Here is a 16,325-nt window from a genome sequence, read left to right as displayed (position 1 = left end):
CCAGGTTCTATTCTTTCTCACATCCTTCTAGGGTTACAGTAAGGTGTACCACCATGAATCACAATAAAACAAACAGGATGGAGCAAGGATACACTGCCACCTTGTGGGTTGGAAAACATACTACATAAAGTACAGATTACAAGCCCCACAGCTCGCATGCTGCAAATTCTTCTGTAAAGTGTTCAAGCTGACCCACTGTTTTTTTACACTGCCCACTGTGTAAAGAAAATTTAATTTTGGTATTGGGTTTTGAGTTGGGTGTCATCCTGCCAGGAATCAAAAGTCTGAGCAAACTTGAGAACAGTCCTAATAGAGGAAACTTTTAAAAACAAACAAACAAACCAATTAGAAATTTATATAATACTCCTCTATTTGGACACTTTTTCTTGCAGGATCCATAGAGGAACAAAACGTCTTCATTAGAACCTATGTGGACTTCTGGGCCCAAATTTGTAAGAACATCATCAAACTGAACAAGAACACAAACTAAAAAATAAAAACTTAAGAGTATATCAAACAGTATAGCATAGAACCTATTGACCAGATACTTTTAATAATATATTAAATTATCATCATCATTAATATTATTCTTATTAATAATAAATATTTTAAGCAGCTACATGACATTGGCCCTGAACTACAATGGAACTCAAGTGGTTAATTGCATAGTTCTAAACTTTACTATTGTGAGAATATATCTATTGTTTGGGTGACTTACTCGTCTTGTTTATTGAGGCAGATTAGCAAATATGGACACCATACAAGTTCAGACCTGTCCTAGAATGAGCTAGCCTAGTAATTTTATTTAGATTAAATAATGTCATACTTTTTTTCTGAATTTGTGAGGATAATTTATATTCTCTTTTGCAGCTAAAGTGACATTCAAGTCACAGTTTCAAAGTCATAAAGTTTCAGAGGGTTTTGCTCTTCCACTTTGACCATCTGAGAAAAAGATGGAAATAGCTCAGGGATGGATTCTAATGTAGCGCCACCATCTGTTCCTAGCGTGCAGCAGCCAGCCAGGCATTTCTGCCTCCAACATGCCTCGGGAGAGTGATTTAGATCCTGCTCCAACTTCTTATAAATCAAACTGACGTGCTGTGATATTTCAAAAGCTGCTGTCGTCCCCCACCAGAATAAACACATTCTGGGAACCTGCTGTAGAGTCCCATGTTTATTTTCTCATAGTGTACAATTGGCTGTCAGCCTGGGTGAAGTGAATCATATGTTTCAGCTATTTTCTTGCTTTTTGAGCACCCTTCCCTTGCTCTTGTGTGCTACTGTAAGAGTCATAAATTACACATGAGAAGGGTTTCTTTGCATATTTCTCAGTCTATAGCACACTATGTAGCCTACTAGACATTGATTCAATTGAATTAATATAGCTTTCTTTTGACTTTGTTTGGAAACTTGATATCAAACACAGTTGTGCCAAGCTTCTATTCCTCAGTATAGTAATCGTAGGCCTATGTAGTATCTTCATTTTAACAACACCCCAAGCCACAAAGTAAATTCATTGTGGTCCAGTTTGCCTCAAGGAAACATGTTTCACCTGAAAATGTTCACTCGTGTAGTGTTAACCCTCATAGCCTACTGGTGTTTGTTGATGTGGTCCTAACTCTGATGCCTCACATAGTCCAGGCCTAAACAATCACCCTCAGCCTGAAAGTAGCTCAAATTGTAGGTTTTCTTTTGTGTCACCAAGCAGTTGACAGACACCATGACATTTTACTATTATGCTCTAAGTGGTTCCAGGAATAGGCTGCTGTTGAAGGAAAACTCACCCTAAATTTTGAAGCCAGATGGCACACGTACAATATTTGGTGGAGAACAAGCCTATAAATTAGAGAAAGGAAGAGAAAATCTATCAGTGTCTGACGTAAAGGCCAACTCTACGAGAAATTCAAAGCTAAACAGGAAAAAGTGCCAGGCGTCTGGAGTTAAAAGATACTAGTACAGGAAAGTGCTGTGTCGCCATTTTGAATTAATCAAACGTGACCCTTAGTTTAGCCCCGCCCCCTGTTACTGTTGCTATGACAATCAGGTTACGTCACAGTTTACCGTGCTAAACGGTCAAAGACTACATTTTCTAAACCATGAACCCTTAGTTTCTCATTTCCGTCATTAATTTATTAGCTATAATCCCAGCTTTGTGAGATTACATGTATACACTGCGCAGTAGCCACTACTTGTGTTTTTTTTGTAAAAGTTATGGTAATTATGAATTGCAGTAAGAATGTAAAGGCAAACGACAAACGTGTTACTGAAAAATCTTGCTCTTAATACAAACCTTTCAAGACTGTAGCCACTGATTTTTTTACCTGTTTAAAAAAAGAATATGTTCTAAGACTAAAAGAATATACAGAGGGAAAAAGCGGGAAAGGCTAAAATCATTAAATTATAAAGTCATTTGGAAAAATAACCTTAGCTGTAGCTAGTTAAGCTAATTAAAGCTTAACTAGCTACTTATTTAAACATGCAGGTTCTCTCATGTTAGTTTTTCTGACCGATCCATTTAAACAAAAACATTGTGACTCAGATAGCTCATGTAGTGAACATGACATACTGTAATACCATCATTTCTCAGGTGAAGAAAACCACCAGCACATCCAGCAACACATTTTCTTATTTATTTATTTTTGTCCTTTCGGCTTATCATGTGAGTTCAGGGTCGCCACAGCGGATCATTGTCCGCACATTGATTTGGAACAGTTTTTACGCCGGATGCCCTTCCTGACGCAGCCACTGACCTTGTGGTCCGTGGACCACTACCTTACCAACTGCGCTACAGCCACGTTTTGTATTATTAATATTACACCAGTGGTTTGCTTTATGTTTAAGAAAAGCAAGTGGTGGATATGATTTAATGTTATTATGCTTTATCTTTATAAAAGGATTTGAGCATTAGGGATAATGTTTTTGGCAGACTTTGTGCTATTCAATCCAAGTTTTGAGCTGTTGGAACCTAAACAAAAATAGCTTGGAGCTTGGTAAAGCAACATTGTTCTGAACTGTGATGGAGGAGCACTGAAGTCCACGAATTAGATGTTCCAGAGATTAATACGTTTTTTTTAAACATAACCTGTAAGCTACTGTTAATGGCATATGTCCCCTTCACTTGCCTTGAATATATCCCTCGTTTTATTTATTTCACATTTAACCTCAGACATTTTCTTACTCATCAGCCAGCGATATACTTTGCATGGTATCACCAGTTCCCTCAAATATTATCCTCAAGTAAAGCTAGAAAAAAATTGAAAAGACCTTGCCAGCATATGGCAGCATCTGAAATAAACTTGAGAAGGAGGTGGGGGAGGAGGACGGTGCTGATGAAGATGGCTCACATTGCAATCTACCACAGAGGTTTTGTTGACTGTTGTGCAGGGGAGAGCTCATCAGCGTGAAGGAGGGAAATGTGAATAAGCAGAGACGAGGGGCACTGCAGTGTATCTGCTCATTAGGCGGGCGACGCTGTAATTCAGCGAGTGAGCAGCTCTGCAATCAGGGGCCTATTCATTAGCATGGGGGGCCCGCTTTCATCTGTAACCACTTCAAGCTGCCAATCACCAAGGCGGACGCATGACAGGATGACAAAACGGGGCGGCTTATATGCTCAGGGATACTTGTGCATGGAGAGAGACATGCCTAAATGCTGCTTTAAGCGGTTGTATCTGAGAGGGCCTTTAATGGGGAAGAAATGTTGGAGAAAAATGTTTTTACAGTGTAGTGCTGGCAGGTGGCCCAAACTGTGTCAGCCTGATAATCATCTCTCAGCATGGAGACAGCTTTTGTTCTAAGATTTCACGAGGAGCAGCATCGTTTTCCATCTGGATTGAATTGATTAAAAGTGATTGATTAGAGTAAAAATTTGCTCTAAAGGTAAAGTTTTAGGAAAGAACAAGGGTGCTCCATCAGTCTTCTATTTATGTGGTGTTCTCCAATCTCAGATATTCAATACTCTTCTACCAAAAGACACGCACACTGTACATAAAGCTAAAAATCAGACAACGGTGACTAAACACACGCTCACGTACACCTGGTCCAGTCAGTGTTTGGGCATCTTTAATTAAATCTCTGTGCAGCATGAGGAGAACCATTGTCTGCATGTTTTTATCTGCTGTGGTTCTGCTGTTATGTGAATGGCACTGTGGGTCAAACTGTCGAGTTCCTGACATTCCTCTTCAGGCAGCAGGAGAAACACTATTGACACCTGAAACTGTATTAAAATGCAGATGTGATCTCACTCTTTGAAACCAAGCACTCAAATAAGAAACCAGTCAAACATTTGACCAAATATAAAACCTAAATGAGCAGGCATTTTTCTCCTTATGGGGCTCGTCGTCTGGGCAAATGTGCTTGTTTTTATGCTAAGAGATCAACAGCTACCATTAATTGCTATCAATCTTTTTCCCCGTACCAACTCCCTATTCATATGTCATAGATCCCTTCCCAGTAAGGAAATGTTGGACTTAAAATAATAGTTTGACAATGCAACTATGCAGCTAGCATTGCCGTAAAAAATTGCTACAGTAATGCTGAATACTGAGAAGGCATGAACTGCGGTTACATAAGCTGGATGTTCCTTTGTGGCATTTCCAAATCATTTACCAAAAATAGTGTGGTTCTTTCCACACTGTTTTTCACAGTAAAAGTGTCTCTCCCGTTTTGTCCTGTCAACGTGGCTCCAAATTAAAGAATTACCAAAGACAACTGTTTTAAGGTATTAAATAAACATATTGCTCACATGTGCACAAAAGCACTGACAAATGTCCTGCTGAGTACATTTCTTGCTCTTCATTTTATGTAAAAAAAATAAATAAATAAGTGAACACTAGCAGAAATTAACCATTTTCTCAGTTTTTAGCCATAGAAATTGGAATCTTCCCAGGAACCTTGAAATCCTCCTTTACTTTTAGTTGTTGCAGTTGCTCTCTGAGTATCAGTGGTGTAAATGTGAACAGGACCGTGAAAATATAAGTGTACGGGCGTGGCGCACTTAGAGAATTTACAAAGGGCACATTGATCCAGTTTGGCAAATTCAGATTTAATTATATCCTTTGACTCATTCATTCTTGCCTTCACTGCAGCTCAAGTGCTGTCAACCAGTCTAACAAAGGTGTGTGAAAAGGTCTCATAGAAGCCAGCAAACTGCCCGATCAATCACAGCGTTGAGTGAAAATAATCTATAATCGTTTTACATTTCCCGTTAAGTACAGCATGTAAATGGGAAATGATGTGTAGGTTTGTGGCTGGATATTGCTCTCAATAACAGGTTACTGCAGGAAGTGCTTGGCCTCAACAGGCGACCTTTAGAATTTTGTAGTCTCGGTGTAAAAATAGTGATATAATGTGCTTTTAGTGGAGATGCATTCACCTTCCTTTGTTTGTCCTGACATGTTCAGCCACACGCACACATTAGAAACACCCAGATCCTCAATCATTAACATTTTCATAACAGATCTGATACATTTTATTAAACAAGAGTGGTATTTACAATGTACAACCACTGAACGATTCCATTTCAAGACACATTTAAAAGTGCTTTTTAAAAGTGAATTTCTGTTCTGAATAAATAAGAGTTTGCATTTTCTGACAACAATACAACAACAAACAACAGTAAAGCTGCAAATGTGCTCATCACCAGTACATAATGGTAAAAAAAACTGAGGTTTTACTGTAACACTGCTAAAACACATATTTTGTCTTCTTTTTTGAAACCTCATATTGCAGCAATTTACAGTAATTAAAATACTGCATGAGTGAGTAAACAAAACAAAAAAGTCTTGACCTGATGCAATGTTCTGTGTCCCGTCAATAAGGAAAAACAAAGAGTGGTCTTCTCTGCATCATAAAAAAACCAAACAAAATTGAAATGAACTCCCATGTTTCTCCCATCACCACAGTCAGCTGTCTTAAAAAGACAAAGTTTAGCTCTGCAGACTCACATCGAAGAATCCAACTGATTAAAAACAGATTGTCGAAGGTCCTGCTGCCAAGGATTAGACTCCAAAACAGAGCTAATTTCTGACAGTATGTCCCACGCGATTTGTTTTTTCTTTGTGTCACAATAATACCAGTCGTGACGACGGAAGAGTAGATGCGGGAGGTCAGCGGCTGATGGGAAGCTGTGGTAGAGCTATAGATGGATGGGTCAAGTGGCCTGGAGCAGCGAGGACAGAGAAGGGGTGAGCTGCACGAAGACAGGACGAGGAGAAACATGGATTTAGGGAAACGGTGTGGCCATGTTAATGTCATAGAACTAAAGAAAAACACTATAATGAGAGATAAAGCAACCATTCAGTTAAACCACAGAGAGAGATTCTAGCTTAGAAATCATCTGAAATAAATAATGCAGAATGCATAGTAGATGTAAAGCAACAATACTATGTTTCAATTGTTAGATTTTTAAAATCTTTTTGTATTTTCCACACACAGCTTTACAATCCCTTCATGTAACAATAACCCCAGACATTATAGAAACATTCAATACAATAATCAATAAAAATCCAACTCCTTGTCCTTTACACATCCTGCATTAAATGTTTCACTTAAGCAAAACTCCAACAGTATGTTTTTATTTGAATCCTCACTTGCTGCTACTAATGTGATGGCTATTCTTCCTGATCTCAGTGTTTACAACTAATCCACCAAAGGAAAATTATTAAAACCATACTACTATGCAAAAATGCTCAACTAACATTTTAATTTTTTTCTACTCCCCATGAATTTACTAGATGTTAATTTAGACAGTTATTTTACTGTTAAATTTGACTAATGTACTGTATACGCAGTATTTTTACAGTTTTAATGAGTCTATAGCAGTGTGTGTTGTGTAAAGTGGTGGTTTTATGTAAATATAGCTTGCTTCATTTTAATTAGTATGGGACTACAGCACTGAGAACAATGGAAATTAAAAAAAGAGTATCTGACGTAATTCTGTTACAAAATAGGGTCCAACTGAGTACAGTAAGCATGAAAGCAGGGAATCTAAATACTCAAGTAAAGTAAAAGTAACTTTTTTTACTATAGTACGTGTTTGATTTATTGTATTTAGGTAAATCCTACCACTGGATACAATATAACAAACACAACCTTTGAATCTTAATTAAAACAACACCTACTGAAACAGTAAATTTTTTGGATCTGAAGTAGTGTTAATAAGTGTCTGGTTATTAACAACTATAATTTTCACGTGTGTTCAGGAATGACATAAAGAGCTAACACTCACTGTCCAGGTATCCGTGCAGGGCCAGCAGGTGCGGTCGGTCGGGGCTGCTGAAAGGTGAGTAGTGGATATCATCTGGTAGCGATGGAGGCATCCTGGAGAGGGGAGCGCTCTGGGAGAAGTTGCTCTGAGGCGGCTGCTTTTTGTGTCGTGCACGGCAATTTTGAAACCAAACCTACGAAATATCAAAAATAATGTGAACATGCAGATAGCAGAGATATGACTAATAATACACAGGAAATCAGAGCCAAGGTTTGACTGATTCACTGTGGTCCAAACACCAAACCCCATTTGTTTGTCTTTTTGTCTGTGTCATGGCCGAGTTTGGTTTTGGGCACCTGTCGAGTATTGTAAAGCTTAAAATATTATGCTGGTTCATTTAATAGTTATTTGAGAAGAAATTCATTGTAAACAATTTTTATGATTGATAAAAAAAAAAAAAGCCAAACAATTACAGGTACCAGCTTCTCAAAGGTTAAGATTTTATTACAGTTTTTGACTGCTGCTCCGACAACAAAAGAATTTTAAAACATAACAACATAGCATTCTGGGAATGATGATGGCCATTTTCAAGTCTTTCCACTATTTTCTTCTGACATTTAAATACTGAACAGTTAATCAGTTAGTCATCCTGCCCCAGCTGTGGGTTGGGAGGATTGTACACATCTGTGCAATGGTGATAGTGAGTAAACTCACAATAAAACTCAGTCTAAAATACAACTTGTAACCTCTCTAAGAATTTTATTGAAGGGGTAAAAATTAACAAATAACACAATAACAAAACTGTGTTAGAATGTAACTTTTCTTTTAATTGCTCTAAAAACACTGGGAGCCACTAATCCACACGAGAATTCAGAAATGATTCCACCTCACCATAAGGAAATTAATTTGCAATAAATTCACACTTCATTCCAGAGGCAAATATGAATTTCCCCAGTAACTGTATTTTAAACATTTTGTTAAAAGTTCCTTATTAATTAATTTTTTCCTTAGCACACTTTAAATATATTCTAATACTACGAACTTCTACTTTTATATTATAAAAAGTGATTTATTCAGTATTGTCAGCATTTAATCACTGTGCTATTGTAAAATATGCGAGCACTTCATCAGTCACTGACACAACATCTGGAAATACACTATATTCCAGAAAAAAAAAACCCCCAGCTGTGTAGGCTTTATCTGCTTTGTAGGTTTTACCTAGAATAATGGTTCGCAAACATTTTGGTTTACGAACCCTTAAAAAAAAGCCTGTAACACATTAAAACAAATCAGTGACAGACTGGTCATTACAACCAGAGAGTGATCTCCCCTTTATGTGAACACATTTCAGAGACGTGAAGAGACAAACAAAATCTTCACTTCAAAAGAAAACTGCTGACTGAATTTTCTATATTGTGGAGCTATGTTTTACCATTGCCCACCTGTATGACTCGTCTGCTCAGTCCTGTCATTTCTGCCAGTTTCTGTAACGTCTGAGCGTCAGGGTTGTTGTCCTGAGCGAACTGCGTCTGCATCACCTGCAAGCACAGATGGTATAAATCAACACAAGTGTATTTATTCAAGTAGTGTGCATTACTTGAGTGATTGTGCTCTGCTAATTTCGAGTAAAGTTCTATTACATTTTTTTAATTATACTTAAAATACTAGAGAAATTTAATAGAAATATTAAACTTTTTACCGGCCTACATTTTTCTGACAGATTTAATTACTTTTACACTCACATGAAGACCAGGTAAAACTTAAGTCTGAGTGAACATTCTCAGGTACCCAGATCATGGTTATTCCAGAACTACACTAGATAATGTTAAATCAATTAGCAGGTGGTAAGTTCATAAATATTTAAGTCACTGTTTACATAATATTTCCAAACATTTGATGGCTTCAACCCTTCAGATCCGTCAAGTTTACTGCAATTCCTAGTCCCACATGACAATAATCCATCAAGTCCTACAACTCTAATGCCTAAAGATTTCAATAAACCCAGTGCTTTTGTAGTTGGTCACTGATGCTCTAATGGCTAAGATTCTGCACTCACTCATGACCCGGCTTTGATTTGTGGCCATGAACGTGGTTGTGCCACTGCTCTTAGGTAGCAAACTTCTGAGAGTGTTTCGTGTCTGCATTCCATACCATAACTTTTTTGCCTCAGTCAGGCTGAAAAGTATTAACTCTATTGGGCAGATGTACTGTAGCTCAGTATGTAGTGCAGTTATCCACGAACCACAGGTTCAGAGGTAGAACTGCCCATTCCTCCTGGCTGCATGTCAAAGTGTCCTTGGGCAAGACACTAAACTCCAAACTTGCCCCTGAGTGTATGGTACTTAGTAGTGCAGTAAGTCGCTATGGAAAAAAACTGTCTTCAAAATGACTAATTGCTTTGACTTTTGAAGGGGTGTTGGCTGCTTTATAATACTTGTAATGGACATTTATGTGTATTACAAACAAAATAAATAGGCAGAATAAGAGCAATTAATTCAGTATGACAACACTATTCATTTATCATCTGAAGTCCAAGACACAAAATCTGATTCACCTCAACCAGTAAAAAGAGTTAAATTGTGCCCAAATAGTACAGCTTGAGTAAAAATACAACATTTTCCTATTTATACAACATACTTTGACTATAGTGACATTTTTAGGTCAGGTCAATTACATGTAATAGAGTGGAGTTTGTCTTCACTAAAGAAGTGGGATCTACCTGCAGTTGCTCAGCAGTGAAAGACGTCCGGGCCCTCTTTGCTGGTTTTGGTTGGCAGTCCTGATCAGAGGGCAGTGCTCCCTCCAGAGTCAGTCCTGTGCCTGAAGACAATCAGGGAAAACCACAACTTGTTTCCCCATGTCACTTCACCAACAGTGAAAATTCAGTCATCACTGTGAACAGTTTCACAACTCCACGACGGTTGTGTCATAACATTGGAAATTTGTGCAAGCAACCACAAAACATAATAAATTATTTTCTTGCTAAACGACCGCTGTTTAAAGTATTGATAACATCATGGTTTGCTTAATTCTCCCAAAAGTGCAACTAGTTATTATCATGATAAGAAATATAGGAAACATGACTTCTGCATTTTGGTTGAAAGTCCTCAAAACCTTTTCAAATTAAGACAACAAAACTTTACAGATGTTGAAGGAGTTCAAAAGCTCAGATCTTTGTTCAAGATGTTAACAAACATCAAATATTAATAAGTCATGTCAGGATACTAAGAAATGTAAGAATTAATCCACAACAAATAAATGATTCTTTGTATTTTAATCATGAACAGTGCTACGTGGCTGCAACAAGGAGCTGGATCAAGCTCTTATACAAAACCTGAAGTTTCAGCCAGTGTGGAAAAAAGCAAATTTAGGAGCCCTGCAAACTTTAGAGCTCATTGATCAAAACTTGTCTGATTATTTTGTTCCATTTATCATTGCGGCCCTGACCAAAGATGGATTACCAACCGGACAAACCTGTGTATGGGCCCCAGACCACCACAGCCTCCAAACAGCCCGAGGTTTACTACATGTCATTTGGTTCTGATTTAATTGATTGAAAATTAGCTGGAAAATCATTAAAATGCAATGTTAAATACAGCAGATCCTCCATCTTGTGGCCTCTGTGTCAAAATAATTTTAGGGTCTTAACTCGTTTATATTGAGTTCATTTGTTGTAAAGTTGTATTTTTATCAAATGGCTTTGGTGTTTCTGTTGGCCAGAAATCACTGGCCAGTATTTCTGCACCACAGTGGAACTGCAAGACTGCAATTAACCGCTATTTTTATTAATAAGTGGATCATTATTTGTTTTATAAACAAAAAGAAAGAAATGGTTCAGAAATGTCCAAAATATATGGTTCCTCTATAGTCCGACCACCAGCGAGCAGCAAAAACCACACACACTAACAAAGATTTACATACGAGATGATCCTATGTGTAAAGTTTTGTCATTTTTACTTTAAACTACTGAAAAAAATGACTTAAAACATTCATTAGATGAATTGATGCCCCCACTGCAGACTGGTGCAGTGGGGGTCAACAGGGGCCTCTACAGGATCGCATTTTAGCCATGGGCGTTACTCATCTGTATTATTGTGTCATTTTTGTTCAAGACCATGCACAGAGCTAATGTATATCTTTCATACTGTTGATTACCGTTTTCTGCAGCTCTGCGGAGGTTGTCCACCATGATGTCGTAGTGGCTGCGGCAGAGCACCCTGCCCTCCACCAGGCCGAACTCCTCCCCGGTGGACAGCTGTCTCTTACAGGAGAAACAGGCAAAACAGGCAAGGTGGTACACGCTGCCTCGGGCCCGCCGCACCCAGTCACTGGCATACACCTGCCGGCCACACTGCGCACACTTAGTGCCAAACCTACTGTGGGGGAGACGGAAACAGGCAGGTGAAGCTTAGATCCAGCTTTTAAATCTTTACAGCAAATGTCACCTTACATAATGCATTACAATAAAATAATCCAAATACATTGACAGCTACAATGAGAATTGACAGTCTCAGATACAACAGTTGGATTAGTCCAAATGCAAACATATTGCTGCCTATGGTCCACTTTCCTGTAAACAAAGGTCATTTCTGTTTTTATCTTTAGTTTGATGCTTTTTTATGTCAATCATACTTCAACCTGAATGTGCAAAAGTAGATTGAATATTTCCATTGGATTTTTGCCTTACATGTTTTAACTGAACCATCCCATTGTGCAGTGCAAGTTCACTGCTCCAATTTAATCTTTTTATATTTTTTGCCTTGCTCATTGCAATCTGCTCTCTGTCCATGTCTACCGCACATTTTAGAATAATAACAATTCAGGCTAAGCATCGGAGCAGACAACATTTAAGAAAACAGACAAAGCAGCAGAGAAACTATATATGTGGCGCTTTCTTCAGTGGTCGCCCATAACACTGTGCATGGCTTGCTGTGTTGTCATATATTTGTCTAAGTGAGATATTTTGCTGATCTTCTGTGGCAGGAAATATGGAACAGGAATCAGAAAAGTGTGTAAAATGCTCATCAGCAGAGGGGTCATAGGTTGATTAAAACAAAGGTTCTTAATATTTCAGTCCTTCTATTTTAAAATGCCTCATCTGGTCTCCTCAGGCAATGTCTGAAGAAAACAAAGCAGACCACAGTTCATTTAACGGGTTAATAGCAGGAACAAAGGACCACTAGTATGATATTTCAAAGATTATGCCACAGCACCAAATTTTATGTTTCTGATCTTTTTTTTACCTGTATTAGTATTGGTCTTCATGCCAAATCTTTTTCTAGTAGTTCTTTTGGTTGCTGACTTTTCGAAACACAACCCCTTAAAACAAGACAGCCTTGAACTAAAACCTTTTTCCCATATTACATGTGTGCACAAATGCAGATGAACCAAAAGCAATTGTCCAAGTTTGAAAGGTTCAATTTTAATTTCAGAGGCATTCAAAGATTAAACTATTGTCCAGTACCTCAGAGAACTTGCTGTCATACACTACTTTTCAATAAAGACGATGTTATTTGCTTTTTTGTCATTGATTGATGTCCTTCTTGAAAAACATAACTCAGCATGGCCTTTAAATCTAGTTTCACCAGTCTATGTGTAGCCTGAGAGGTAAAACTCAGGGCAAAACAATTCCCAGTTGACTCACTGCTGCTTGTGTTTATTGCACTGTGGTAACTGGAGGCGACCTCCATGACTGTATATTTATTTGTGTCAACTCAGACCTTCTCTCACATTGATGTAGGAAGCCAATACAACAGGAAGACAATGCAAATAGTGGAGGTAAAAATATGTATTTTTAACGTGACAACATTTCTTGAATCCTACAGTAACTTGCGCCAGTTTGTAGTAAGTTGATTTAAAATAACTGTATTAAGGATAATAGACCGTGGGAGCACAATAGAAACTAAATTAATATACTTCTGCAACTGCCTTTAGGATGCAGGGTCCCACAAGAAGACGGGGCCATGAAACCAGCTAAAAATGCAGTTGAAGCTGGACGTTAAAAGTGAAACTTTGCCATTAATAAAATTACTAAAACCCACGGACATGCAGTTGGATGCAAAGGGAAATCACCATTTACCCCTGTCTTATGTCAGCATTACTGTACTGTTTTACTGTAACTTTGTGTTGACTGATCAGATTTAGGTCTGAGTTTCAAAGAAATGCATTGTGATATATTGAAACTAAACTTAATTTCTGAGATGTAATTTCTTTAACTGATCATTTCAATCATTGTTTCTCCTTTGCATAAAGAAATGTCCATTTTGTTGCAATAAAATTGCAGAAATTACAGCTCTTGAGCCAAGTCTGGGAAACGTATTTAAAAACTCATCAACATCAGAATATAATCTTGCATATGTAGAAATAATTAGTCTACGCAATTAAATGATTGATGTGCATTTTAATGCAAATTACGTTTGTCTGCGTGGCTTTTTTAATATGGAAGAAATTATTGGCCTACAAAGATTTTGGGGACTCAATAAAAATTATTAAAAGAGAAAACAAGAAGATATCTGAATTGTCTAGATTGTGCACAGAGATGCAATAATAATGTAGGAAACAAAAATATAAAAAAGAGACGGTCATTTAGGTTTTTAATTTGTCTTTTTTTTGCCATTTAGGCTAAAAATCGTTATTTTTATATTTATGAAGCGGGTATGATGAACCCGTTTATTTTTGTAAATAATTTACACTGACACATCGACGCAAAGCAATCAAGAAAAAATAATTGTAATAATATAAAGGTTAGAAAAAATAATATCAATAATTTGGCAAAACACGGAACTCCATTCAAAGGATGAAAACAAAATATTAATTGATTAATAATAATTTCCATGCGTGCCTCAAGTGATGACCTTAAATAATAAGGCCCATTAAATAAAACAGAATAAAACAGTTCATACCTGAAATAATCCAGTTTGCAGTAGATTTCTTTGTTTTTAACGTAGCAGCTGCTGTGTTGGCGCAGAGACGCTCTGCAGACTGAACACTCCAAACATCCCAAGTGCCAGTTCAGGTTGTTGACCTGCGCGAATGTGAATTAAATTCAATAATTTTTACACACACACAAACACACACACTTTACAGACTATGCACAGTGCAAAGACACTTTCATCAAGATGTTCATCAACGTACCATAACGTTTCCTTAATCTAAAAATTTAGATAATTTAAACAAGGTCTATGTGCACTTTATTCAATTTTTTTTAATTAGAAAGAAGGACTAAGATGACAATTTCGACAAAGGAAATTTGAAATATTATCGCCCCTGTTTCCACGTGTTTCGCTCATGTTCTAGAACTCAATTTGTGGTGAAATATATTTTAAAATGTTTGGCATTTTCGGCACTGCGGGTCGTATAGTTTCTCACCTTCAGCAGGTATCGGTCATGGATCTCCATGCCGCAGTTGGCGCACTGGGTCTTGGCTGCCGGTGGAGAACAGAGGCAGGCGGCCTCCGACGAACTGGACTCGCCGGACTCCTTCTTCACCTCCGACTTAGACTGCGTCAAAAAAAACACCAGGACTAGTTTCATCGCATCTTTCAGGTTTCTTTATACGTTTATTAATACGGAGTCAGCTGCGGTGGGTCCGTGACATGTTTTAGTCCTAACCAGCGATGTTGTGTCTCTAACAAAGAATAATTTGATTTCTTCTCCGGAAAAGGGTTCTTTTCTCTACTGTTCGGGAGTATGTTACATTTCCAATCAACTGAACACTATACATCCACATATGATGTATTTAAATTACATGATCTCGAACCTCACATGTTGCGTCTTGTGGACCTTTATTTAGCAAATGAAAAGTGGGTGAATTGAGTTGTGTTGGATTTCACGCTCCATCATAAATGAGCATAGGTACAGTCTCCTCCTGAATAAACCTGTGCCTTCGGCAAACCTTCGCAGCCCTGCGACGGCTATGCAGCATGCAAAAAGTTTGTGAAGAGAGCAGAAAGAGGAATCCACAAAGCCTCACACAGCCTGAAAGACAAAGAAATCAAAAGGTTGCAAACCAAACTCGTCCAGATGTTTGTGACTCACCATTTTCGGGTCTTGAACGCTGCCTATTTGGAGAGAAGATGGAGCTTGCTCTGCGCATTACGCATCTCTGCCCCAACCCACACTATATCCGGTCCAAAACAACGAATAACAGTTTCTCCTGCATTTAAACCCTGGCAACAAAAGACATTTTGATGCAATTAGAAGGAAAAAAAAACTATATATGATCGATCATTCCTCTTGTGCGCAATAGGAGGCTGTATTCCAATGCAATCAAACGCAGTGAAAAGAAAGGATGGCACTATATCTGCAATTAGCGATGGCTTGAAATGCTTCGCTTGATAAGAGGCAACCCGAGTGTCAATTTCATCTGTCAATCAAGAAAAGGCAACCGAGCCACCAAGCTAAGAGAGAAAAAAGCGGGGCCTCCTAATTTCAATAGCTGTATAATCGAAAATCGAAAAATCTCTAAAGTGAAGAGGCTCAATTGGAGATCGGTCTATTCATAAGAGACAATGTGCAGAAACTGCAGCTGATCTTGAGGCATAAAGGAGCTTGATTGTCTCTTTCTCGTGATGGACCAATTTAAGTACTTGAGGCTCCCCTGGGTGATTACAGCTGCATTCATAAACTGCCAAAAATCTGCGTTTGGGTGGTAATCCGGAGTCCGTGTTGTCCGTCATTTCGTCGAAATTAACAGCAATGCAAGATTATGTTAATTACCAGCTACGGTATAAATATTGGAGGCAGTAAAATAAGATGCTGGTCTTACGGAATAAAAAACATATACTTCATACACGGATAATCTTCCAAAAGTAGCAGAAACATCGTCCAATATAAGTTTCCCCAGAACATCACAGGAAAAATATCCAAAATATTCCGTGGAGCATGGCTCTTTGTACAGGCTTTCCTCCCGGAAACAGAAATATTTGTCTCCTTCCCTCTCTGTAAAATATTCCAACTTCTTCAACTTTTCGGGACTGGAAATGAAACCAGTGGCACCAGTGTCCCTCCCTGACACACTCCCAGTGCTGCCGGAACACCGGTCCGCTGTGGTTTCTTCTCCCCGCCTCGAACTCAGAGTTTACACCCAGTTCAGGATCAGACGGTATCTGATCCTGCC

General features: G+C 38.2%; 1 protein-coding gene across 2 annotated transcripts; it reads right to left on the bottom strand.

The window, feature by feature from the left end:
• Positions 1-5,059: 5,059 nt before the first annotated feature.
• On the bottom strand, positions 5,060-16,325 carry lhx6b (LIM homeobox 6b). 2 transcript variants are annotated; one of them, XR_010915618.1, is made up of 8 exons: positions 15,245-16,325; positions 14,576-14,707; positions 14,110-14,231; positions 11,363-11,583; positions 9,927-10,027; positions 8,640-8,745; positions 7,229-7,400; positions 5,060-6,190 (listed from the first exon to the last, which is right to left on the bottom strand). XR_010915618.1 is itself a non-coding variant. In XM_067522378.1 (8 exons), the coding sequence occupies exons 1-8, from the start codon at positions 15,245-15,247 to the stop codon at positions 6,108-6,110; spliced, it is 930 nt and encodes a 309-aa protein (XP_067378479.1). In that variant the 5' UTR covers positions 15,248-16,313; the 3' UTR covers positions 5,063-6,107. The 2 variants fall into 2 exon arrangements, 1 of the variants encoding a protein (XP_067378479.1); XM_067522378.1 differs by having other exon boundaries at positions 5,063-6,190; positions 8,650-8,745; positions 15,245-16,313.

This window comes from Channa argus, chromosome 11 (genome assembly GCF_033026475.1).
Source record: "Channa argus isolate prfri chromosome 11, Channa argus male v1.0, whole genome shotgun sequence".
Lineage (NCBI taxonomy): Eukaryota > Metazoa > Chordata > Actinopteri > Anabantiformes > Channidae > Channa > Channa argus.
This window is presented reverse-complemented; position numbering and strand designations above follow the sequence as displayed.

Bases quoted from the DNA above. Each gene is read 5' to 3' on its own strand.
- lhx6b (XM_067522378.1), bottom strand. The intron at 14,232-14,575 runs GTGAGAAACTAT...ACATTCGCGCAG, and splicing joins ATGACCGATACCTGCTGAAG to GTCAACAACCTGAACTGGCA. The intron at 8,746-9,926 runs GTAGATCCCACT...CTGTGCTTGCAG, and splicing joins TCACTGCTGAGCAACTGCAG to GTGATGCAGACGCAGTTCGC.